The sequence below is a fragment of the Zonotrichia leucophrys genome, chromosome Z (assembly GCF_028769735.1).
Source record: "Zonotrichia leucophrys gambelii isolate GWCS_2022_RI chromosome Z, RI_Zleu_2.0, whole genome shotgun sequence".
Taxonomy (NCBI): Eukaryota; Metazoa; Chordata; class Aves; order Passeriformes; family Passerellidae; genus Zonotrichia; species Zonotrichia leucophrys.
Genome location: NC_088200.1, coordinates 34,410,401 through 34,435,231, shown reverse-complemented (window position 1 = coordinate 34,435,231; position 24,831 = coordinate 34,410,401). Strand labels below are relative to the sequence as shown.

The window sequence follows — 24,831 nt, the reverse complement described above, 5'->3', positions numbered from 1 at the left end:
ACCTTTGTACACACGTATAATGAAATAGTTTGCCATCATTTTGTCCACTTGGTTTCTTTCTTCCACTTCCTGCATATGCAAATTCCATCCCATCAAAGCATATTTCAAAAACATTGACTCCTATAAATGCTCCTCTAGGTGTTCAAACTTAATCAGACCGTGGGGAACATTCATTAACTATTCAGACCACATGTTTCACTAATATATTAGATCTGATTCCTCCATGTTATAGCATTTCCTTCCAAATAGTACTTTGTCCCCTTGAACAGGAATACAAGTTTCTCCAGAAGAGGAATATGCTCTAGCATTTAATGATACAACTAATTACAAGTTCACCACTGGAAATTTTAGATTTTAAAGGACTAAACTAAAATAGTTATGATCCTATTTCCTCAGGGGACACAGACACACATATTCAACAAGATAAGCATGAATTTCTGTTACCATGTTCACTCTTCTGTTCCTCTAATCAGATTAAAGTTTCACTTATAGTAGCCCAGAAGATAAGCAAACTGTATTAAAAGAATGCTCAAAATGTCTAGTTTATTAGTATATTCATAATCGTCTCCTGATGTTCTGATCTGAGAACAGCCAATCCAGTAGTTTCATACAAGTGAGTTCCACTTAGCAGTCCTGCAGGACTGTTGGCTACTACTAGCTTCTAGGAAATTGTTTACACATGAGACCGATACTCTCTTACGAAATGTGCCTTACTACTCATCTTTGCCCTCAGAAGATATATGCACACAAACTGATGTAACACAGCTGTATCTCAGGCAAAGGCTGACAACTGTCTGATTCATTATCCAAAGAACAGAAAAGATTTTTTTTATCTATTAATGCATATATCTACAATGATACCCACTAATCCATGAAGAACCCAGAAGTCAGACTCTCAGGTAGTGATGAGCAATAATGTGAGGGTGATTTGTGGTGTGTATCACTTTCACCTTTCCCTGGTGCCCCTACTACAGTGTCTCCCAAAAAAATAGCCAGGAGCTTTTAAGTTATTCCTTGTATAATGAAATGTCAGTATGAAATATGAAGCATGTATTTTCTATTACTGTTACGGTTACCTTAGTTAAAAAGCTGTAAGGTTTCTTTGGATCTGGTTATTCTTCAATTGGCTATTCTCAATAGGAATGCATCAGTATTATCTCTCAACTGTACTCTTTTTCCCTAAGAGACCCACAGAGTTGGCAGGAACGTTCTGTTGTAATACAGGTTTGACTTGCATGTAGCATATACTGGGGGTTTTTTGCTACGAATAATTGTTACTGTATCTTCTACAGATTGTGCTACAGTGTCACAAAATGGAAACACTTCAGTTAAATTGGTCTAGTTCTGTATTTGGTAATATACAAAGACTTCCTAACTCTTTAGATTTATCCTTTCTTCTTAGTGGATATCATACTGGGAAACACAGTCCCAAGGGTGTGGATTTTTTTGTTTCACAAAATAATAATTTGATCAAAATAGCCTATAACCAGTCCTGGCAGTTTTGACTTTCGTTCCTCAAATACTTTCTTGAGATTAAAAAAAAAAAAAAAGAAAGAAAAAGGAAAATAAAAACAACAAAGAAGATAATGAAATTATGCTCTGTGGATTAGCTTAGTTAAAACTGGATTTATATTAATTACTTTAGAACCAGATAAAAGCACACTTAGAGCACGCTGTTCTTAGGGTTAGGCTGAGAATATCTGCACTGAAGCTTGTATCTGTAGAGCTATTACTGGTTCAAATTTACCAACCCTTCCTGAGAAAACACTGGGAAACATATGATTCAGACACAATGAAATTGTCCCTTGGAGGAGGAGATGCTGAAACTAGCCCCTGTGAAAGTGAATACAGAGATCAAGAAGATGATGGACAAAGGGAAAGTCCAAAGGAGTCCCAGAAACTGCTCAAGCATGTAGCTGGAATTTTGATGGTGGAACAGGTGCACTACAGTTCTTTGGGATAGGTACAGGAAAGCTGCACATACTCTTTCTCTCTACCTTTTACTTAATTCCTGTCTGAAAGGCTTGCTGCTAAAAGGAATTGATTGTGCCCTCACTGCATTAGATTCTGTCATAGAAAATACACACAAGTTGTCTTAACAGTTGTAAACACCTAAACCTAATCTGAATCATCCCTCATGTGCTTTGAGACTATGTATTCTACAAAGCACTTAAAATATGTACACTTACTCAGTGATCACACTGATCCAAACAGTAACATCTACCAGAGCATTTTCCAGCTCTGCACTGTTGTGGAAAGCTGTATATAGACACAGAGGGACACACAGTCATACCCACTTGCAGTCTTGTGGGGCAAGAATTCAACCTGCATACATGCTTGTTTTCTTCTGAAAGCCATCCATCCCTTTGCTGGCAGTGTCACAATTTTAACAGTTATTTCTTGAAACCTGTCAGAATTAACATCACCGACTGCCTGACAAACCCAAAGTTTCAAGACAGTCCTTCAAAAAAAGAAATATTCTTAACACTCTGGCTTGTTGCCTGGTTTTCAGCATGAAAAACTACACAAAAGTTTTAAAAATACCCTAACAGAGAATAAAGCCTGGTCATTTCCCTTGGGAAACTTCAGAACATCTGAAAACGAAAGGACAAGCTGTTTTGCATGCATTCCATTGGTGCCAAATACAAGAGAGAGAAAGGGATCCTCTAAAGAATAACAGCAAACCATGAGTTTCATGTGCTCAACTACCATGCTAATTAAAAAAAAAATAAAAGAAGCTTTCATAGCAGAGGATTGGGTCTCACAATGACAACTCTTCATGAGATTTCAAGTGCCCTTAAGTGAGCAAAAAGCCAAAACTCTCCTGAATCTCCTGTCCTTGGTTTTGGCCACAGTATCTGGTATATGTGTAATATTAGACATGTCCACAGTCAGAACACCACATGGTGCCCCACTGTCAAGGCAAATGATTCAAAATGAGTTTTAACATCTATGACATCATGTAATTCAATCACTTTCCCAAAACACTCCTAGAAAAATGGCTGGCTGGTACCACTCCACCTAACTGTGATACCCTCTGAAAATTGAAGTAGGAGTCAATGATCTTCCTTCCATACATTTAGGCATTCTGGCCAATTAAGATCAGGCCAATCTCCTTTCTCACTAGGGATTAGTTACAAGCCCAGTAAGTCACTGAGGAATTGCTTTGGTATCTGTCCATCTGTGACCTGAATAGTGTGCCAGAGGCTATAAATGCATGATTATCTTTCTCTGCAAAGTAGGTCACTTAAGGAAAATTAATCCGAAAAGCTTCAGTCACCACATTTAGCCAGTTGGAGAAGGCTGGCGAAGGGAAGGGGGAATAAGCACACATTGATGAGCTCCATTCAGAATGAAGTTATTTTGAGAAACGCTTTCATGAAACAAAGAAACAAAAGCACTTCAAATTATGTTTCTGCTTTTCGAATCATTATTGCTTATTTGCTGTTCACTTAGTTGAATGGAGAACCAACACTGTGAAACATGGTTTAAGGTTTATTTCAGTTTTTTATCAATAAAATGTGAAAAAAATCTACTTTGTTAATATTTAGGGGTCTTAATATTGCATTCATTGCATAAAATTGATTAGTTTAAAATTTATTCTATAGCATAGTCATGGGTTCAAGAAACTACTGTTATTCGAGAGCAGGTAAATTATTTTCTTCAGGTGTCACTGCAATCTGCTCTGCAGGTGTGGGGTGAGCAATCCTGTCTTGAGACAGCAGATGTAAAGGGGAATTTAGCCAAGTAGGAATGGAGTGCTTTCAACAGAAAATGTGGATTCTGGTATAATAACGAAATCCATGAGACTTTACAAATATCAACAGAGCACAGTCCTGGTAGCAGCTGCCTAGATCATAAATAGTTGGCATGCATTGGAACCAGCCCAAGAGTCTGGTGGAGTGAGCATTATCAAGCAGAGGGAGTGGTATGTCAACCAGCTGGTAACAAGGCATTAACTGTGCTGGCAGCAGGGAGTGACCCCTTCTGACAGCTGGGCTGGTAAAGCCTTACAGAGCAGCTCTTCATGCTCAACAAGGCACGGGCATTGTCAACCATTTGGTTCTGTTGCAGACGCATCTGAGAGATCCAGTGAACACAAGGCATCACTTCTTCTCCTTGGAAGTAAGGCAAGTGTTTGTGCTTCTGTAAAATTCCCTGGTACTTTTGGAAAGGAATCCTGCAAAAGGTCCTTATGAAAGCCCCCATGTCAAATAAGCTCCAGCTAATGCAGAAGGCTGTAAGGGCAAGATCTCTTCAACAAGCTACACTTGCTATTGCCTACACTGAAATGGGGTGACTGCTTGATTTGATGGAATTGTTGACTCTGCTGGTACAGTAAGGGGTTGCAGCATCTCAAGGCATTCCTAAAAGCTCATAAAAAACCTCCTCTCATTCATGCTGAAAATGAGACTCAAGCTCCTCAGCTTACATCCTGATGCAGAAGAATTTTTAAACAAGCAATTTGGGAATTACACCCCTTTTTGGAGATTTCAATAAGCATTTACTGTGGCCATCTATTAAATGTCTAAAACAACGTTGTGATGAAAAGGATTTAAACCGGATGGGTTCTGGGTGTTTGTGCCCTTGCTATTCCAAAGCACCATAAGCCTTCAATAATGATATGGAAATCTCTCCCTCTCCCTTGAATATTCAAAGCAATAGGGAAGAGAAGGAAATTTTATCTTCTGTTAAATTATGGAGGAGGAGCTCTACAATGAGCCAGAAGCTGAAGAAAGAGCCATAGAGTATACCAGGTTCTATCTCTCCACTCCAGGAAGAGGCAAGAAAGAAAGGTGTGAGTTGGTCTGCCATTTTTGTCTTCCTACAGAGCTGTCTGCTTGAGGCATCTAACTCTGAATTTATGTACATGTGGGACAGAGTCGCCCAGTTAAATAATTTTAAAAACAGCAAAAGAGGGGAATCTACACTAAGAACAAGAGATTTTGTAAGAGGAAAACATAAGACACAGAACAATTGCCTCTTCACAGCCACTGCTCACTGTCTTACATGCAGCTGTGATTAACCCTACACATGCAAAAGGAAGTCTTACTTGATAAACTGGAATTTATTAAAAAAAAAAAATTTCTCAAAGTTATAATCCAGAGATAATTACCAGGAAATCGCTTTGAGTTAAATATTTTGAGTGCGGCCAATGAAAACTAATTAATATTCAAAGAGATCCTTATCCTTAATTAGAGTATTCAAAATAATTTTTAGCAAAGGAGGATAGGTCCCCTGGGGAGAGAAGGAAGAATATTAACAGAGCATGAAAGATCTGTTCTTCCTTTTGGGATAAGGAATATCTACATGATCTCAGTGGAGTTACATCAGCACAAAACCAGAAAAACATGGTTGTGAATCAGCTCATAGCAAAAGAGATGAAGGAGGCCCTTGAAGCACATTATGCTTTAAGTGGGGTGCCTAATATCAAAGCCACCCTGCCGGAAAGCAAAAAAGGCAGCTGAGTGGATGAAACAAGAAATCAGCAGATGAGAGAATTATGTGTCTGGGAGTCTCTCATTCTGTACAAATATTGAAGGTTCATCCCACTCCAGGACATGTTACTTTATTTTGCACACACCTTTGTTCAACCTGGAACCTCAATACGCTTGAAGTCCCAATTTCTATATCAATGCAGAAGGCAAACACAGAAGCTTTTTCTGCAAATCTGGGCAGCTACAATATATGGAGATAGAACAGACTTCTTCCTCAAGGTGTTTCACATAGCTTTCACCTTTGTTTAGCCTATCAGCTTGGCCAGCCTCTTGACTGGACTCTCAATCACCCAGAGTACCCACGCAGCTCATGGACACAAGACTTGCCTTTCCAGTTCTGTCACAGGCAGTACTGCTCTTAGGCAGGTCCTGCACTATGCCTTATCAGCTCATTGAGGAAGGATCAATAGTTTTGTGGACTTACTGGGTGAAAATGACAAAAGAAGTTGAGTAATGATAGACTCTTTCCATTATAAGCAGACCACTGTGCAATGGAAATGGGTGCCTATCCTATTTAGCTTCACCACCTAAAGTCATGCTCTGTATTTTGTTATGCAGCCTTTATTAATTACAGGGCTATAGAAACCACCACAACACAGACTGCTTTATCATGGAGGAATAGACTGGACATGAAACTCAAATTTTTAACATAAATACCACATCCAGTAACCCAGCATTGTATGCCTGCAAAAGGCAACAAAGCCAGAGTTAAAAAGGGCAAAGTATGTGTTCACTGCTCACGGAAACACTAAGAGTTAATAGAAAAGAGGAGCTCTTGAAAGACACTTCACAGGATATTAAGACAAAGTTAATGTTTCAGCAACAATCTCTAGTCATGCAGGACTTGGGTCCCAGTCCTGGTCCATGTTAAAGGAAGGGACAAAGTTTCCTGTACTGCATGTTATTGTACCCTGGATGTGTTTACACAGGTAACATTTAAACTCTGATTCTTATTTAAATTATGCTGTTAAGCACAGAACCAAGCATGATTTTGTACACTGCATCACAAAGTGAAAACCCTTTATTTAACCTCAACCAAGTCCCTGATCTCTCTGAAGGGGCTGAACTTCTGATTTTATACTTTTAGAATGACCTTATTTTTATGAGTAATTAAATTTTATAAAGTAAACAGAATTTATTATCTCTTTATGAAGGCCACAGAGTAAAAAGAAAGCACAGTAACTCTTTCTTATAAACTTAAAGCCATTTGAAAGCACAAACATGGCTAATTAATTTCTAATTTCTAAAAACCTAATTTCTAGGTTTTTTGCAGTAATCATTAAAACCTTATTCACCTAAAAATTATCACATATTCTGAAAAAGTGAAAGAAGAAATTGTCCTTGTCCTGTTATTGAAATAGCATATTGGTGTTGTTGGAAGTAATTTACTTTAGATCTGCAGTGTGTAACTGATACCCAGCAAGTACACTGAACATTAGGCATAATTCCTTGCTGTTGTTATGGTGCTGAACACTTCAAATATTCCCAAAAAATTACATTTTTAAATCAACAAAGTTTTTTAGGAACTTACATCCTATTTTCTGAAATGAGTAGGTATTTGACTGCAAAGAAAGTAAAATTGACTCTGGCATTTATGGCACTTAATCACTTTAAGAAATCAATTAGATGATGTGGCTATCAGCAAGTCAGATACTAGGACATGGTAACCCTGACACTAAAAATGATCTTCATTGTGGAACTTATCTGCACACACAAGAATTTATAGCAGTTTAACTCAAATTCACTGAATTAGTATGGGTTAATTCTGCTAGGCCCATGGCTAGACAAAATCCCAAATTTCTTTCAAAAATCTGCTCATAACAATAATTTGTGTGTGCACTGAATCAATTTTCACTCTATCAGCAATGTAGCAGAATAGAGTATTTGACTTTCCTACACACCTCTTACTTGGGCTGTCTTTTATTGAGAGCTATTTAGATTTTAACAGTTTCACTGAACTGCGCTCTCAATTACACCTTCAGTGAGTTTTTTTGTTACAAAAACACTGTGCTGCTGAGGACAAGAAACAACTTTTTTCACAGTGACCACTTTCTCCACTTAGTAAAATAGGGCCAAAAGCCCTGAGCTTCCAGAGGTTGTAGGGACTGGGGAGTTTGCACTCTTCACAAACTGCCCTACCCAGTGACGCCTGGCAAAGGAGATTCTAAATACAGTTTGCCGGTGGTTACGTTTAGCACCCTTCCATCTTCACAATCTTCTAAGACCTTATGGGATCTGTAACCCTTCCATTCCCACCTGAAACACTCCTGGGCATGCAGTGTTGATTTGTGGTTTTGTGCAAGGAGAATACCACTCAAGTGGATGGCAGTGAAGCCCTCTGATCACTGCAGGGATGTTGAGTGGAAAAAAATGCCATACAAAACACAGCAACTGTGTCCTACAGCCACAAGGACACTGAACAGGTACAGAAGAGGAAGAATGAGGAAACAATTCAGCCCACAGACCTCAGTGCCAAGGCACATTTTATTTAGTGGTCTAGATGAGGCTCAGAAGGCTTTGGAAGCTGCCGGTTGATTTTACAGGACACAGCTCAGGTTTTCAGCTCTGCAACAACAGAGTGAAGACAGTAAGAGCTACTCTCTGGGCAACCACAGCCACATGCAGAGCAATGAGCTGGCTGAAGAGACTTCTCCCAACCCTGTAGGCCTGACATAAACCTCACACAAGTAGTGGAGATCCTCAGCACAAGCCTCTGCCTGCATTTATAGGTGCTGTCAAAGCTGTAACTGGAGCGTGTTGTGCCTCTGCTGAAGATGGAGCAGCTGCTACAAGTGGTTCAATGTGAAATATATATAAATGTCTGGTTTAGCTCTTAAAAGAACCTTCTGTTATTGATACCACAGGATGGCTCAGCATATAAGACCCCTTAATGCTGGATCCCATCTTATTTTTTATAGCAAACGCTGACCTCAGCAGAAGACTCAATACAGCTGCAGGGCCTCACAACTTCACTACCAGCAATAGAAAGGCATTTTTTTTTTAGAATGACCTACATGGTTCTATATCATTTGCATGAAGATTCTGATTTATGGCTACTGGGCCTCCACCCAGGTACCTTAGGAGCTTAGGTTGTCTTATGATATCAAGTAGTAACTATTGGTGCAATTCATTTTTGCACCACAATTGGCAGTTTGCTTATCTCAGTAAATACAAAGACACGCATTAATCACACAGGTAGTTCCAGAGATGGACTCTCATTTGCATGCTGACAACAAAATAAGCTTATTCCATTAAGGGAACTGAAGCTACATGGAAACATTGAAAATTTAATTAAGTTTCATTTATCTCCTTTGGTAGCCACACAATTACTTAAGAGTCAATAGCCTAAATATAAAGTCCAACCTAAAGCATCTATGGAACTCTCAGAAGTACAAGCAGTAAGTAGCATGATCTGATGACAGTAAAATATTTATTGACTGCATATGTTTGAACAAAAAAAATCACAAGTGAGTTGCAACACATGCAGATACTGCAAGCCATATTTTTTTCCATTCCACTTTTTGAGAGAATAGAAGTATTACATTTGCCTTGTTTAAACCAAATCTGAATCCAAGAAGAGACTATATTACTTGCACTATGTAGATTCTAAAGCCAAATTTCCTGAAATCTAGTTAAATTGATGAATCAAAAGATTAAATTTAATACATGGGAAGCCTCTGATACTGATACTTTTCCCATTAACTACAGCTTAACTGTAGGAAGCAGTCCCTATGTAAGTTTCTCTCCCTAATTGTAAAATATCCCATTTTTAAAGAAAAAACTAACATGGCACCTTTCTTAACAAACTGGTAGTTAATAGTTCTTATTTACTCAGTCTAGACTAAGTAATTTTAGATTTCCTTCATCTTCTTTTTGGAATAATGAAGATGATCAGGCTCCAGAATTCAGCTGGAAGGTAAAATATAATAATTTATAGATCCATTCTTTCCAATTCAACACTTAATTGATGCAACAGTTTCCAAGAAGAATATAAAGCTTGGGTCCCCTCTTATCTCCTCATCTCATCTTACTTAACTCATTGCAACCCAACAGGGAAAGAATGAAGTTGCACATGAGTTTTTCTAGTTGTGAGCTCACAGACAGCAGAGCAGAGACTGAACTTTCATCCTTTCATGAGGCTGTGCCTATGTGCCACATGTCATCATGTTTGTTTTCTAATATTGCAAGCTCTAGTTCACTTTCCCTGATAAGGCCTCTAGACAAGAGAAAGGGTAGGGCAAACACAATGATGTGAAGATATTTAAAAGTCAGCTCTCTTCAGGCTCCCACTATGCTGATCAAAAGCCCAGCACAAATAATTCCTAAAGTGCCAAAGAATAATCAAACCAAAATACTAAAACTTCTGGAGAGTATAGAAGGAAGGTACTGCACGATAGGTGTTGTCATGTAATTACATTAGTTTTACATTCCAGAGTATTTCCTAAATAAAGTGCAGGTAACTTGCCATCATACACAGTGATCAGTTAAAACACACTTCATGCACACAGGAAATTATTTTGGCTATTTTCTTAAAATGGGGCCAAATTAATCTGAATGTATTACCTACATGCATTTGGCTTCAGACAACAAAACCCTATTTTTCTGTTTATATTATAGTGAAAAGAAAAATCCCTTTTCTTTTTCTTCCTTTGGCAAATTACTAGAGCTGAATAATGAGTAGAATTCAGTCAATTCACTTTCAGGGTTTTGGTTTGGTTTTGGTTTTTTTGTGTGAACAATGTTATTTGAAGAAAATGACTTCTTAATTACCTGTGGGATTGCAGTCTCCCAGAAGAATGGTTTCCACTACTCTAACTTTAATTTAGAAACCAAACTCTCTGCATTTCATTTCAGAAAGACAGCATATCATTACATCACAGTGCCATGGAGTAAAATCAGCAAAGGTAACAACTGTTGATTGTTGCTGATCAGCACATGTGGACCACTCATAATGCTTTATTATTGTGTACTTGAGAAACCAGAGTTCCGGACATTCCAGATATTTTATTTCAACATGTTCACACAGCTCTAGCTTCATTTGCCAAATGGTTTACGAGCTGATTAAAAAATTTTTATATTCTAGTTCATTGCTGATTTGTGCCAATTCAATCCATTACAGACAAAACTTGATGGCTGTTTGGTGTTACTGTGAAATACTCTTAAACTCAAAAAGATAACACATTAAGTACACATTTTTGACAGACAAAATAGTTGTGTTTATGTGTGCCTGCCCCTAACCTCTACCCATGTTTGCTAGAACAAGGCTAACACTATTGATTTCCCATTTCCAGGGGTCTGCCTGCTACAATGTGACAGAAAATCAACATGACACAATTATGTTTAATCAAACGACTTGTTCAGGTGCAGACTGAATGCTGTTTGCACATTTAGAGACGTCCTGAAATGGCTTAGAGGGAAGCAGCGTTGGCTGTTTACCTGATCAATGAGATTTTACTCTATTCTTCTTGGGGCTTACACTATCTGGACAGGATCCTTAACCTGGAGGGTAGGGAGAGTAATTGAAACAGTCCATCAGGGAGCCATGGCAGGGTGACCGCAATGCCAGGGAACATCACGCTGTGTTGCCTCCATAGAATACAGAAAGCAAAACTGTGGATTGCAACACTGCCAGGAGGTACAAATAAAGGCTGTATCTGGGAAAGAGGGTTTAGTGAATTAGACCTGTCTTCAGCAGGTTTAGATGTTTAAAAGCTAAGTGAGGTTAAGTATCCCAACATGGCACTTCACCCAGTTTTAGGTGCCTCTCTAGGAGGAAAAGCATCAGGCACTACAGAAGCCCTTCAGGTGTTATTTTTTGACCTCATTGTCACATGGATGTGGAAGAATTTGCTCCACCAGAGAACCCAGGCCACAAGATCCTCCAAGAGAATTACTACCTTAATTACTACCTATTAATTAATTAATTAATTACTACTTATCACTAAAGAAGGGAAAAATCTTTAGCAATCCTAATTCATTTGACAAAACCAAGACACTTATAAAGTATCATATAAGTAAAACAGCAAGGATCTTTTGCCTTGGACTTGAAACTAAGCTTTTAACTTCATGTAAAAATTAAGAGCTTCCTGTCCTTGGTCCACTGCTCTTGCAGGGATGTAAAATGATCCCTCAAAGAATATATTTATCTTACATGCACGCATACATACATACACACACACAAATAGATTTTTATGAATTCCAGGAACATTCTAGAAAAATAACATAGTTGAAAGCTATTTCTTGTCTAAGTTATTAATTTAAACATGAAATACTCCTTTTAAAAGGAAATCATGTCAGTACTCTTTTAATGTCGAGAGTTTTCTAAATGGCTATTCTCTTTTTTGTTGAACTTTTGCTCTCTTTCAAGAAGTGGGCAGAGGTAATCCATTTCATTGAATCCTATCAATAAATATCTAAAACCAGCAAGTGGCTTCTTCAATATGATCTCTTTGCACCACACAGACAACTGTATGTTGGCTCTGAACTGGTGAAGTTAAAAGGCACAACAAAGGCACTTGTGCACCTGAGAATGAAAAATATTCCAGGGATAGAAGTGTTCTTGCAACTCCATCCTATCCTCCCTGTTCTGTGTAACCGCTGGATGAGCCTGTATGAGCTCAAGGTACAGCTGTCAATTCTGAAGATTTACTCTGGCATCAGTCAGGAGCTGCATTCACATCTCCTGAATTCACACACTATTTCTGCCTCCTCTTAACCCAGGCAGAACTTGGTATAGCAGCACTTCTACCTCACATTTTCCACAAGAATAAAATCATAACTGAAGCCAGCTGTCTTTGCTTTAGCTCATTGGAAGTCCACATGGCCTTCATTAACACCATCTAAGCACTTTATAAATGGCAAAGCCCATGGATGAAAGAATCCATGTCGTGTGTTTCACGGGAATCCACAGCTAGCATTTCACCAAGACTCAAAGTGGAAATATTTCATGACTGAAGATGTTTGGCATCTTGTAACTGTGGTGCAGTGTACACTTTACACTCAGATGCAGTGTAAATTGCCCTCTCATACACCTAATACATCCCCTATCATTTAGCATATATTTAATACTATCCTCATCAATGACATCACAAATAAAATTAAAGACTGGCTCTTAAGCTTAAATACTTGCCGAAGATGGTGCTAGTCATCCTCTTTCTGTTTTCGGAATATATCTCTTGTCCAAAGAGAGAGAGCAGATAGGAAGGGAGTAATATAGCAAATTCTAAAAAGAATATAAAAATCCATAGACTAAATTGGTCACTTCATCTTTAATATAAGGTATTAAAGGATGAAGTTCCATTTATTTATTTTCTGATTGCAAGTTTGAGAAAAATGAGTTCTACACTGTTCAAAGAATAGGAATTAATTAGTCTTTCTTTAATATTGTCATTATAGTTGTTTGTTTATCATAGTGTCTACCAGATGGCAGTGAAACCATAAAGACACAGTCTACATAACTTCAGAAGCAGGTATCTATTTATATATGCAGCTTCTCATAGGAGATGTGCACACACCTCATGATCCCTCAGTACACCTCAAAAAATACAGGAGGTAGAGTAACTTGTTGGTATCAGTAAAAAATATCCAAACTGATATATCCATCCAATGGAACTTCACTTTTGCTAAAAAGTGTATTCAGCTACAGGCTTTCATCTTATACCCTCTCTCTTTTAAAAAAAACTTTCTTCAAGTATTTACCGGGTTTAGCCCCACTACCCAAAAAGTGTAACATACATCATGTCTCAGAATAAATCAGGCAGATAAGGAACAGCAACACAGGGAAGTTTCAAAAGAACACGGGAGGAGGTCAAACAGACACAATACCTGGTGCAGGGTAGAGGGGCCAAGGGACTTGGAAATGTAAACACCATACATGTGAAAAGAGCTTCTAACTGAAAGATTCAGGGTTATTTTATTTGTTTTATCATAGAATCACAGAATGGTATGGTTTGGTTTGGAAGAGACCTTAATGACCACCTACCTACAACCTGTCTGCCATAAGCAGGGTCATCTTCCACTAGACTAGGTTGCTCAGACCCCTGTCCAACCTGTCCTTGAACACGATTTCAAGGATGGAACATCCACGACTTCTCCAGACAGCCTGTTCCAGTGCAGCACCACCCTCATTCTAAAACATCTGGGTGAAGATGGGTATAAGATGAACAGCTGGAGATGCTTCCTCATTAAAACATAAATATTCAAGAAAGTATGGCCTAGGGGAGGCAGGTTTATGTAGACTTTAAAGGAGTAAGCTTTAAAGCTGTATTTTGAAACTATGTTGTTGCTATCAGTTGGAACATATTTTAATACAAAAAACTGACAAAAAGCCAAGTTTTCTCTTGCTGAAGTTTTTTTAAAAATGTTTTGAGCTTGTGGACTTTGAACTCAAAACTATTTAGCAACACTTGAATTTCCTTTACTAAGGGGTATGACAGAGGCATTCTTCCATGACTACTGACTGTAAATTGCACAAATGCATCTGATTTTACTAAAAAAATCAAAGTTAACATGAAGTGAACCAAAGACTAGATTATTCTTGCACTTAAGAGAAACACATCATAATGACAGAGTCTATTTAGAGACAGAAAACAGTAAATTAACAAGTCTGGAAATGTTTCTTTAGCATTTTTCTACCTATACAGATGGTAGCATAATTTGTGTTGGCACAGGTAAGGGGACTTGAAACAAAGCAGCTACACAACAGCTACTAGGAGTCTTCATTTTCTAACATACACTTCTGACTGACTTCTGGGACATAAGACAGGGTACTGAAGGGGTCTCTTTGCTGAGGCAAAGCATGTGTGTGTGCAGACAGGTGTAAACTCTGTGACACTCTTACCTGCAGAAACAGACTGAGATAGAAAAGTCTCATTACAAATAGTCCAAATTTCAGGTTCTAAAGAAAGTCCCCAGCTTTTTTATCAATAATTAATTCTGGGTTGAATTTACAGGCAGGGTGGTTCACGTTATGTTGGTCATGAAATACTTCCATGTAACTCCTTTCCTAGCCAATGAAGCGGAGATTGCGATGTTTGAGTGATCAGACCTGGTGAAAAACGTGTTTGTCCTGAAAAACATCCCCTCTGTCTTTCTTTTTAAAAAGGGCTTCTGTTTTCAAGATCAAGACTTTTGGAAAACCCATTGAGACCCAAGAGATCAACAGCCATGTGGTTGTTATGGCTTTTTCTTCCCTGGCAACTTCAGGTATTATTGGCTTTCTGGTTTTGTTCCTTTAAATGGGAGGCTGAAAAATTCTAAGTATGCAGTGAAGTTTCCAGTGCAAAGAAAGCATGACATTTGTTTCAAAGTGCTAAGTCTTTCCACAGATGAGTTTCAAATGAAAAGCAATTCTACAAAATGACTATTTCCTCTCAAAGCTTTTTGTTTGTTTGTTTTCTTGGAGAATAGTGTGTTGAGATCTGCAGCATTTCTTTGGTGTATCTGTTCTCTTTTATATTAACAATAATTTTCAGTCTTGAAAAAAAAAATTAAAAGACATCCAAAAGAGATCTCTAATATATTATAGACAGGACTTTGGTCTACTTCATGGTGCCTCAGGGAAGTTCAATTTTGTAGTTTATAAAATCATAAAATGACAGAATGCTAAGAGTTGGAGGGAACCTTAAAGACCATCTAGTTGCCCCCACGCCATGGGCAGGGATACATCCCATTAGACCAGGTTGCTTAAGGCCTTGTCCAGACTGGCTCTGAACACAGCTGAGGTTGGTGCATCAACCTTCTTGGGCAACCTGAGCTCCAGTACCTCACCAGATTCAAAGGAAATAATTTTTTTCTAATATCTAACCTAATTTCATGTCTTTCAATTTGTACCAATTACTCCTTGTCCTAGCACTACAGCTCCTGATGAAGAGCCCCTCTCTGACTTCCCTGTAGGCTCCTTGAGATACTGGAAGGTTGTTTGAGGTCTCCACATAACTTTCTCTTCTCCAGGTTCAACAGCCACAACTTTCTCAGTATGTCTTCATAGAAAAGGTGCTCCAGTTCTCTTAATCCTAATCCTTATACACCTAATCCCTTCTTACTGATTGAAAGGTTTCCCATAATGACATGAAACAACATCAAAAACAGTGATGGAAGGAGGAGTAAAGAAGACATGAGGCATCAACTGTCTACATAAGATCTTCTAAAACTACAGTTTTAATGTTTTTCGAAAAGATGGTGGCATGCTTAAGCTTACAACTCAAAATCCATCCAATTTTAAAAATTATATGTACCAACCTCACAGACACTGCTTACAAATTTAAACAAGTATTCACTCTGGTATCAAAATGCACAATAGAAAAGGTTTGTTATTCAAGTAAGTTACTTGGAAAATCTAGAATAAAGAAGAAGCTCCTCTACTGCTGCCTAAAAATGACAAAAACAGGTGATTTCATGCTTAAGAGTAGACTCCTAAAATGAAATCATGCATTTCAAAAATTGTATTTGTGAGAATATTAACAAAAGTAATGATTGTTAAATAATGGGTGCAACACAAAAATCCAACCCAAGCCACTCACCCTACCGAATCAGACTTAGCATTAAGCATCACATATCCCAATTCACAAAGCCAATGTTTACAGTTGAAGTATGAACAATCTTTAATGTCATCCATACTTTGAATAGGTTGAACCCAATGCATTTACTTCAAAAATAGAATTTCATTCCTTAAGCAAGTTCATTTTCTTTTGGTTTTAACTGGTTTTTGGTTTTTTTTCCTATGTATGTGATTAAAGGAAGGAAAATCACACAGCAAAAGTAGTATGTTTTTGGCTTGTTTTGTTGTCTTGTTTCTTTTTTGAAATACAAATTGCATAAGAATTATATTCTGCCTCTAAGTATGTACTTGACAGGTATGTTTCAAGAGTGCTTTGTTGCCCCTGAGGATGGTATTTATATAATCTAATTTCAAACACCCAGCTCATATAATTTACATCATTCTCTAGGAGTTCTTACTAAATAAACCTCAGGAAGTAAGCAATTCACATACTCTAAATAAGAACATGCCTATGTGCACAAGGGAGATGGTGAAATTGCTCTCTTAAGCATTAGATTATTTTTAGTTTTTTAATTTCACCCATTTCCCCAGCTATTAAAATTAGCTCTATTAGTTCCAGAGTTTCTTGATTTTGAAGACTTAAGCAACATATACAACATAGACATTCCTCCTCTCTACCTCTCCTTCCATTAGTAGAGATATCTTATTTACATAGGTTTACTATGTATTTCAAAAGCATCTTAAAGAATCACCAGAAACTGACAAAATCAGGGAAGTCAGAGAAAGAATAATTACACAAACACAATGTGAGAACTTCCTTTCAAACTACTAATTTTCTAGAAGGAACTTTTATTTTGAAGGCGACCCTATATAAGCTAGATTCCAGCAGCTTAGACAGAAGTACAGGAGTTTGGGAAGCAGCAGGAATTGGGTCAGGAAAGGAGGGGAGAGCACCAGGCTCATGCCAGTGAAGCACAAGAGGCTGGAAGAACAGTACAGCTGGCCTTCACAATATCAGAAAATGCTAGTTGAGGGCAAGTCAGATCTAGGTCTAAGTTTCTATTTTAACCAGTTCTTTGCTTACACTCACATATCACCTCTTAGTTTCTTTTCTGAATGTGACACAGGAAATAATCTTGTTCAACAGAGCAATTGAATTTTGCAGAATTCCTCTAGTGTGCCCTAAAATGTTACAGTTCACTATAGTGAATGTGCAATGTGAAGAAGTTGCTGCCTTTTATGTTATACAGAAACCTTTCAAAAATGCCTGATTTACCCTTTTCCATTCCAAAAAGCTTCCAAAACCCAGGTGGATAAAGTTTAGAGCAGCTTGATCTCATCTCATAGCTGTTCTTTAAGCAGGAGCTTTGATTAGAGAGCTTGTGAGCATCCTCACAACAATAAATAATCCTCTGATCACGTTAAACAGCATTCAAACCCAAGTATTTTTAAAAAAGCAATATGCGCCCCTGGACTACCTGATAAGGAAGCATAACTCTATAATAAAATCTAAATACTAGGATTTGAGTTTAAATTCAAATTACAAAATACCCCAATAATTATTAACTCAAAGATTTTCTTTAAAGCTAAGTTAGCAGTTCTGCCTGATTCACAAAGTACCTGTACTATAACACAACTACAATATTTAAGCTTGTAGAAGTGAGTAGTTTCAATACACACAGTGAAAAAATCTACTGAAAAGATTTCTATACACAATTTTTAATGAAAACTCAGAGAAAGAGCATGACCTAGCAGCAAGACTTTTTGGTTTTTCTTTGTTGTACAGCATTGGATTTACATGCAGCATTATTAAATGGTAACCTAGCTAGACAATAACATATCTAAGATATAAGCATCATTCGAATTAAGTCCATTTTCACTACGGCAATGAGTCAAAATTCCCTATTAAAAACTTGAATACAAAAATATGAGTTTTAACGAACAAGCAACAAACACACACATTATATATTCTGATTAAAACATTATGCAATAGAAATTCCAAGTTCACGTGTTACAAAATAAAATGAAGTAACAGGTACAAGTCATGGTCGACAGGAAATTGAAAAGTTTCGAAGTTTGTCCCAGAAGAATCCTCTTATATTTCCTTTCTGAAAATGTGTTTTATCAGCTTCTTAAGGTGTCAAAAATGGAATAAAGCTTGTTATAAGCAAATGTATTCTCTTCAAGAGTGAAAGAGCAAATTCAACAGTTATCAAAAAGCAGCACTGGCAAAAGTTCACCAAATACACTATTCATCCTTAAAATATAATTCAGATATTAAAACTGAATAGTTGTAATAAAAGTTTAATACTCATGGTGCATAGTAGACAATTGCTGGTCATGTGAAAGCTTTTAAAAGTCAGTCACATCTGTAAAGGTCAAAATTTTTTAGCAACCTTTTTTCTCTCCAAACTCCACTTTATAATCAACAGTTTTCAGTTGGAGAAAAAGATCAAAAAATCAGATCTTGAAGAATGTGGAAAATATTTTTAAACAGGAAATATATCGGAGGAAACTAAATTTTACTTTAGAAATATGTATCTTGAACGAAAATAGAAAATATGTACATGGAACAAAAATATGTACATTTTTTAGTCTTGATTTAAATGTTAGATTTGATTACCTAGATTTTGATAGAAAAAAGTCTTCTTGGACTAGCTACTGTTCAGAAAAGGACTGATAAATGTCATGGACAAGACTTTTAAAAATTCTGATGCCATTCCTTAAGCTAGAATTTACCTCATTTGTTCTGGCAACATTTACTCATGACAGCAGTGCTCAGTGTGTAGAATATTATAGGATGTGGGAGTTCATAGTAATATTACTTCATTGTTCAAAATTAACCATCATACATAGCTTAAAAAAGGCAAGATATTTAATTACATGAGTTTATCTTTGGTGCACGACTTGTAACTGTTTAGTACACTTATCTCTCAAGCAGTTGATCTGAATTACACTGCTTGCGAAGAGCATTAGGGCTTTCCAGATGGGAATTAAATTGAAGCAACTAGACTACAGCACTGTAATGCTCAAGGGGAATTAATGGAATTTTAGACATATTCTGGAGAGCGTCAATTTCAATTCTTACAAATATTTACTGAAAAAATAAGACATTTGAGTTCTAGTAAAACTCTGGTGACTCGAGTAATGCTGATTTTTGGGGTCAGAAAATAACTATATATACAAAAGTAGTCCATACTCATGCAGCTGAAATAAAAGATCTCAGCTACTTATCCTAAGACGTACAAGGCAGAAGAAAACATATCTGGCCAGAAAAGACATGTTATAACAAAATCCAACTGAACATTTTTCAGATGTGCAGATGAAAATGACAAGCAGTAGGATATAAACTAAAGCATGACCTTCACACCTGTAATTGCTGATCTTTTCCACTCCTGTCAGACCTCCAATTCATATAAGAACCTGAAACCCCTTACTTGAATCACTGTTTTTACAGTGGCCCCCTTCAAATCTTTACTCCTCCTCTCCTCTGCCACAGACACACCTGGCTCTGCTGTGCTTGACAACCTCCTTGGCAGTCACAGCTCTCACCAGGCCAGCCACCACTGCCACACAGAGCTGCTCACATCATCTTAGCTGCCTACAAAGCTACAGCACTTGCCCCATGACTGCATGGGCTCCTTCTGTGCCTCCCCACACCTGCTTCCGTGTGCTCCAACACATACTGAGGACTACACCTTTTCATTCTTCACACAATAAAGTATCTGGTGTTAATGCCAGAGCATAATGGAGCTTTCCCATTTATTGAATAAATGAACTTGCTACGGTAGTGTTATTTCAGAGCAGTGTAAACCAGCCTGGGTGACTCTCACATGCCCCACAGCTAAACTCACTGCAGGGAAATCCACAATGCCTTTTCTTGTGAAAAGCACCTAGAGATTGATCAGCAGTTTCTGGACTAAAGGCAAATCCGTGAAAAGAAATGTCACAAACAAGACAACACTCAAATACCCTTGCAGCATTACCTTCCTCACCCAGAAGTGCTGACTAAACTTTACCTTTGCTGAAATGTAGAATGCAGAAGGAAAAGGCCCAGGATCAGCAGAAGTTACCAGGGTGCACATGGAAAGGGCTCAGATCAGCCATCTTCTCCATCACACACGGAGTGCCACACACACACCACATCATCAAAAAGGCAGGCAACAAGCGAAAGCACAGTTCTTTCCTGACACATGAGAAGCCCAGGGAGTCTCCAATAATTGGGACGTAGGGTTTTAATTTTTTTTTCCTTGTAAGTCAGGGCAAGCAGACTGCCTGCGGAGAGCACCGTTCTAGACAGCACAAGCAGCTAGGTGTATCTACCTAGTTGCTAAGTTATTATTATGAAAACCCTCTACAAAAACATGCCCATTTAACCAGGCTTAACACAATCCTGGAGGCTTTGCTTTCCATCTCCTTTGTGCATGGGTTTCATGCATATTTATTTATTTATTTATTTATAATAAATAAATAATAATAATTTATTTATAACAAAATTCTTACCTATTCCAAAAATTTAATTTATTTCAAAGAGGTATATAAACTTGGGTTTTCTTCAGTAATAGTTCATTAACAAACTTGAAGCTATCATTAGCAGGACAAAACACTGGTCTTTTGAGAATGAACAAGAAGTAAATCTCAAAATGCAGAGTTATTGTTGGAAGATTAATTCTAGCTACTGATATCTAACAGGATAAAAATCTAAAACTAGGCACTCACACTGCATACATTAAGTAGATAGAAAAATGCAACGCATGTAAAAGTTTTGTAAACTCTACTCTATATCATTAAAAATGACAACAGGATTTCAAAAGTGTCTTCAGTAATGCTCAATGGAGACCAAACTTAGTTACTACATTGGCATACCAGAAAACATATTTACATACGCAGAACCAGAGGGGACATCTTCAAACTACCATTTTTTTAAAAGAACAAACCACACTGTTCATGTGTGGGCTTTATCACAACGCCTTTTCACAAAAATATTGATAGAAAGTTTTGATGCTCAAACAGTTTAAACAAACTTGTTACAGAGCACTGATAGATCTGCAACATTTGTAATACTCCTTCACCATGCACATAACATTCTCACAATGCACCATTTCTTCTGAAACATATAATACATGCACTGGTGACAGTATAAAAATAATACATGCACTGGTGACAGTATAAAAATAAAAAAATAGTGTAAGAGGGTTTTCCTCATTTGAAAAATGCAAATTTTTTTCCCCAGATGCTTAACAGTATTATTCTCTTACAAAAACTGAGATGTTCTGCACAATTTTGGTTTCACTTGTGCTCACTTTGAATTGCATAACATATCTTAAGTATTAATATTCCCCAAAATATGATCAAGACCTCTTAAACTCTACTTAGGCTGAATTACACAATGCTTAAAACATAAATCTAGTATTTCTAGATGTGTTCTAACTTTATTAAGTATTTCACTTACTCTCCATGGTCCCAATAAATTATGTGTTTTATTGAGAGCAACTCCTTTACAATTACTTCGAATAGGCAAGATATATCCCTTGTAATTCGTCACTTGCATAATTAAATAAAAAGTCCTACCTTTCTCAAAGAACATAGCACAGCATTCCTAGTGCAAAAAACAAGAATTCAGCCTGAAGCAGGGCTACACTTCTCTTGTATTTTGAAAAAAAGTTGAAAAATTTTACAATTGTCAGAGAACTGTGCAATTAAAGCCTGCCTTAAACATCATAATCCAAAAATGCTGTAAGAGTCCCTTTTCTTCCAAGAACTTGTCAATGAAAGGTTGTCAATGAAAGGTCCCATCAGCCACTCAAAGAATGTGTACAAAAATAATTTAATTGGAATATTCTGTGAAGCAGGTAATTTTACTAAGAGCTCAGACATTGACATATTGATTCCTGTTAAAGGGACACCTACACTAACCAGTGTTCAAGGGCTGATTAAACTATAATGTACCCCCACATCTTATTTCAAGAGAATTTCTCATATCTTTTTTTAAATTAGAAGAAGTATTACAAATCCAAAAGTGAGTCCATTTTTGGGGTGAGAGGTGGTTTTGCTTTGTTTCTCCAAACAACATGGGAGAAGGTCCCTTTAACAAGGAAGGAGATAGGTATCACTTAATCAGGATGTGGGAATGGAATCTGTACCTATGGGTAAATGGCAATGCGTTCTGTGTTGGTTCAGCCCTTGGTTCTGAGTTCTGCGTCACTTCTGGCATCGCTCGCTCATCATCTGTCCCGTTAATGCTCTCTGGAGTTAAAGGAGACTGAATATCCCCTCCAGCTGATTCCTTAAGTGAAAAAAACAACATATTGAAATTACAAACTGACCTGCCCAGAAAGGTTATGTACATAAAAGCACTAACATTCATTCTTAAACAACACACAAACTTTAGTTAGTATTAATATGGTGTTCAGATTTCCAGCATCCCTCACGGTCCCATTTCATCATTTGTATTTAATACAAAATATATTACCAAAAGATTCACATTATCTTACACAAAACACAACTGGCATATGAATTCTTTGCAAGATCCAACCTTTCGCTCACTACAGACCTCTCTCTTACCTGGAATTACATTCCACCCTCACTCTGATACACAGTGGGTGACCCTTGACACTTCGAATTCTTGTCTCATACTTTACATTCTAATGCAGTGAAACAAACAATTCTGGTATTTGTTTCAAAATCCAGCTTTTGTGCTGTTTATTAACCAAAGTGAACAGTGGGAGGGCCATTTGTAGTGTGTTCCAGTCTCACCTATGAGCCATCTCTAAAGAATACTTGTTCACTGAAGTACAGGCAAAAATTTTCATAGGCATGTTACCCTGGCCTAGCTCTTGCTGGTCATGCTGTTATCTGTGAAGTAGGATACTCCAGCTACAGCCAGGTGTACACATAGCTATGGCTATGCAATTGAACACCTGGAGAACTTAATGGTTGCCTCCCAGCAGAAGGCACCGCTGTGGTTTTCATTACCTTTCATCACACCAGCATGTACATTTGTATAGACTTTTAAGTATGAAAAAGAAGAGAATTGATAATATAAAGAGGCAAAAAAAATATTCTATACAAATGGCATGGTTTTGTCTCCTCCTCCTACTACTATTATTATTGTTATTATTATCATCATCTAATAGGATAGAATAGTTTCCATTGACAATAAACGAAAGACTTTCTGGGTCTAAATGGTTTTCTTCTACTTTTTTCTTCTTCTCAAACTACATTATGTATTATAAAAATTTACATACCACAGTTTAAAATATCTGAATAGCTTTAAGATATAGAAGTATCTTTAAGATAAAATTCCTGCAACACTACTACTAGATACATAAAATCAGAGTGTACTTATTAAAATGTTTTAAATGTGAGTGCAAAAAATTATTTCAATAGAAGGAAAAAAATTACAATTTCCATCTAAGCTTTTTTTTTCATTAAAGTACTTCCATAGACTTCTAATATGAATGAAATTCGAGTAACAAAAATTAAGGCAGAAAAACATCTCAGTCTATGTAATCGCAAAAGGTTCATGGCCTGCAAATTCATGAATAAAAGAAACATCAGTTTTTAATGTGTTTCTTCTCCACAAAAAGTACAGGTTAATCAGTGCTTCCACACATTCACAACTACCCCTGCCTGATAAGTAATTTATTTGCAGACAGCTCTAATGGAGCTGTCTATGTACAAAGCACCAAATATAATTGAAAAAACCACTTACATTTGTGAAAAGATTTTTCACAAATGTTTACAAATAATATTTTCCCATTTTATATTAATTAGAAAAGTAAAAGTATATTAGAAACATTTTGTGAGATGTGCATCTGTAATTAAGTTTTTATTGCATACCATTATAACTTCACATATCCACTCCAGATTTTACAAAATTGGACCTGACATTGTGATATTTAGTATTTAAATTAAACATAATAGTGGGGTATTCATCAAAAGACATCTTATATTTCAACATCTTTTAAAAAACCCACCGAAGTGAGGGTTGCATCTTTTCTGCACTTACAGAAGAGTCCTTAAAGTAAAACAAATAGACATTACAGCACAAATCAAACCACCTTTTAGTGATAACAATAAGGGACAGAAAAAATAGAAGTTAGTGGTTTTAAAATAATGAACAAAAAAACCCCCAAATATAGTATGTTTAGATATTGGGTATTATACTGTTATCTCAATAAGGATTCCATACACCTTCTTCGCTCAGCTATTCTTCATAGTGCTTCTCTGCACTGGCTGGCAGTGGATAATAAGTACACCAGCTACTGCCATCCAAACATGTATGAAACATTTGTTGCAGTATTTGTTGCAAAAATTCATATAACATCTCGGATCTTTTTTCACAAGCTCTAAGTGAATTTTGTAGTTCTACAGAGAAAAAGACATAATAATAATGGATATTATTAGAATCACAGACAAGACTGTGATTTTAAATAATTTACCCACCCCACAATTTCAGAAACCAAAAAAGGTCTTAATCTGAAATGACTAGGGTCAGAAAAACACTATCAGAGCACAGTCATCCTTAGAAGAAAAGGACTGAGGTTCAGATGCCAACTGATTGGGGTGAATCCTCTCAAGACTGATGGGGTGCAATTGCAGACTGCTCTATTTTGTTATGTACTTAAATCTAATTAAGGTTGCTTTAAATTAAAAGAAAGGGGTGCAGGTAGGTAGACACAATTGTCAGGCTATCGCTTCATGCAGTTCAGCGAACTCCAGATCTAAGTGCATGGGGAAGCTAGTACCTGAGAAATGGGTGGTTTGCCACTGCGAGATCCATGAGTTTTATAACAAAAGCAAAACGATTTCCTGTATTACAAGACGGATCTG

General features: G+C 37.1%; 1 protein-coding gene across 1 annotated transcript in view; it reads right to left on the bottom strand.

Annotated features, from left to right (window-relative positions):
- The window catches only part of HOMER1 (homer scaffold protein 1), an 89,589-nt gene that overhangs the window by 25,633 nt on the left and 39,125 nt on the right, over nucleotides 1-24,831 (bottom strand). Inside the window, exon 5 of the mRNA XM_064735305.1 lies at nucleotides 22,140-22,282. Coding sequence (XP_064591375.1) covers nucleotides 22,140-22,282 — 143 coding nt within the window. The remainder of the gene's footprint in view (nucleotides 1-22,139; nucleotides 22,283-24,831) is intronic.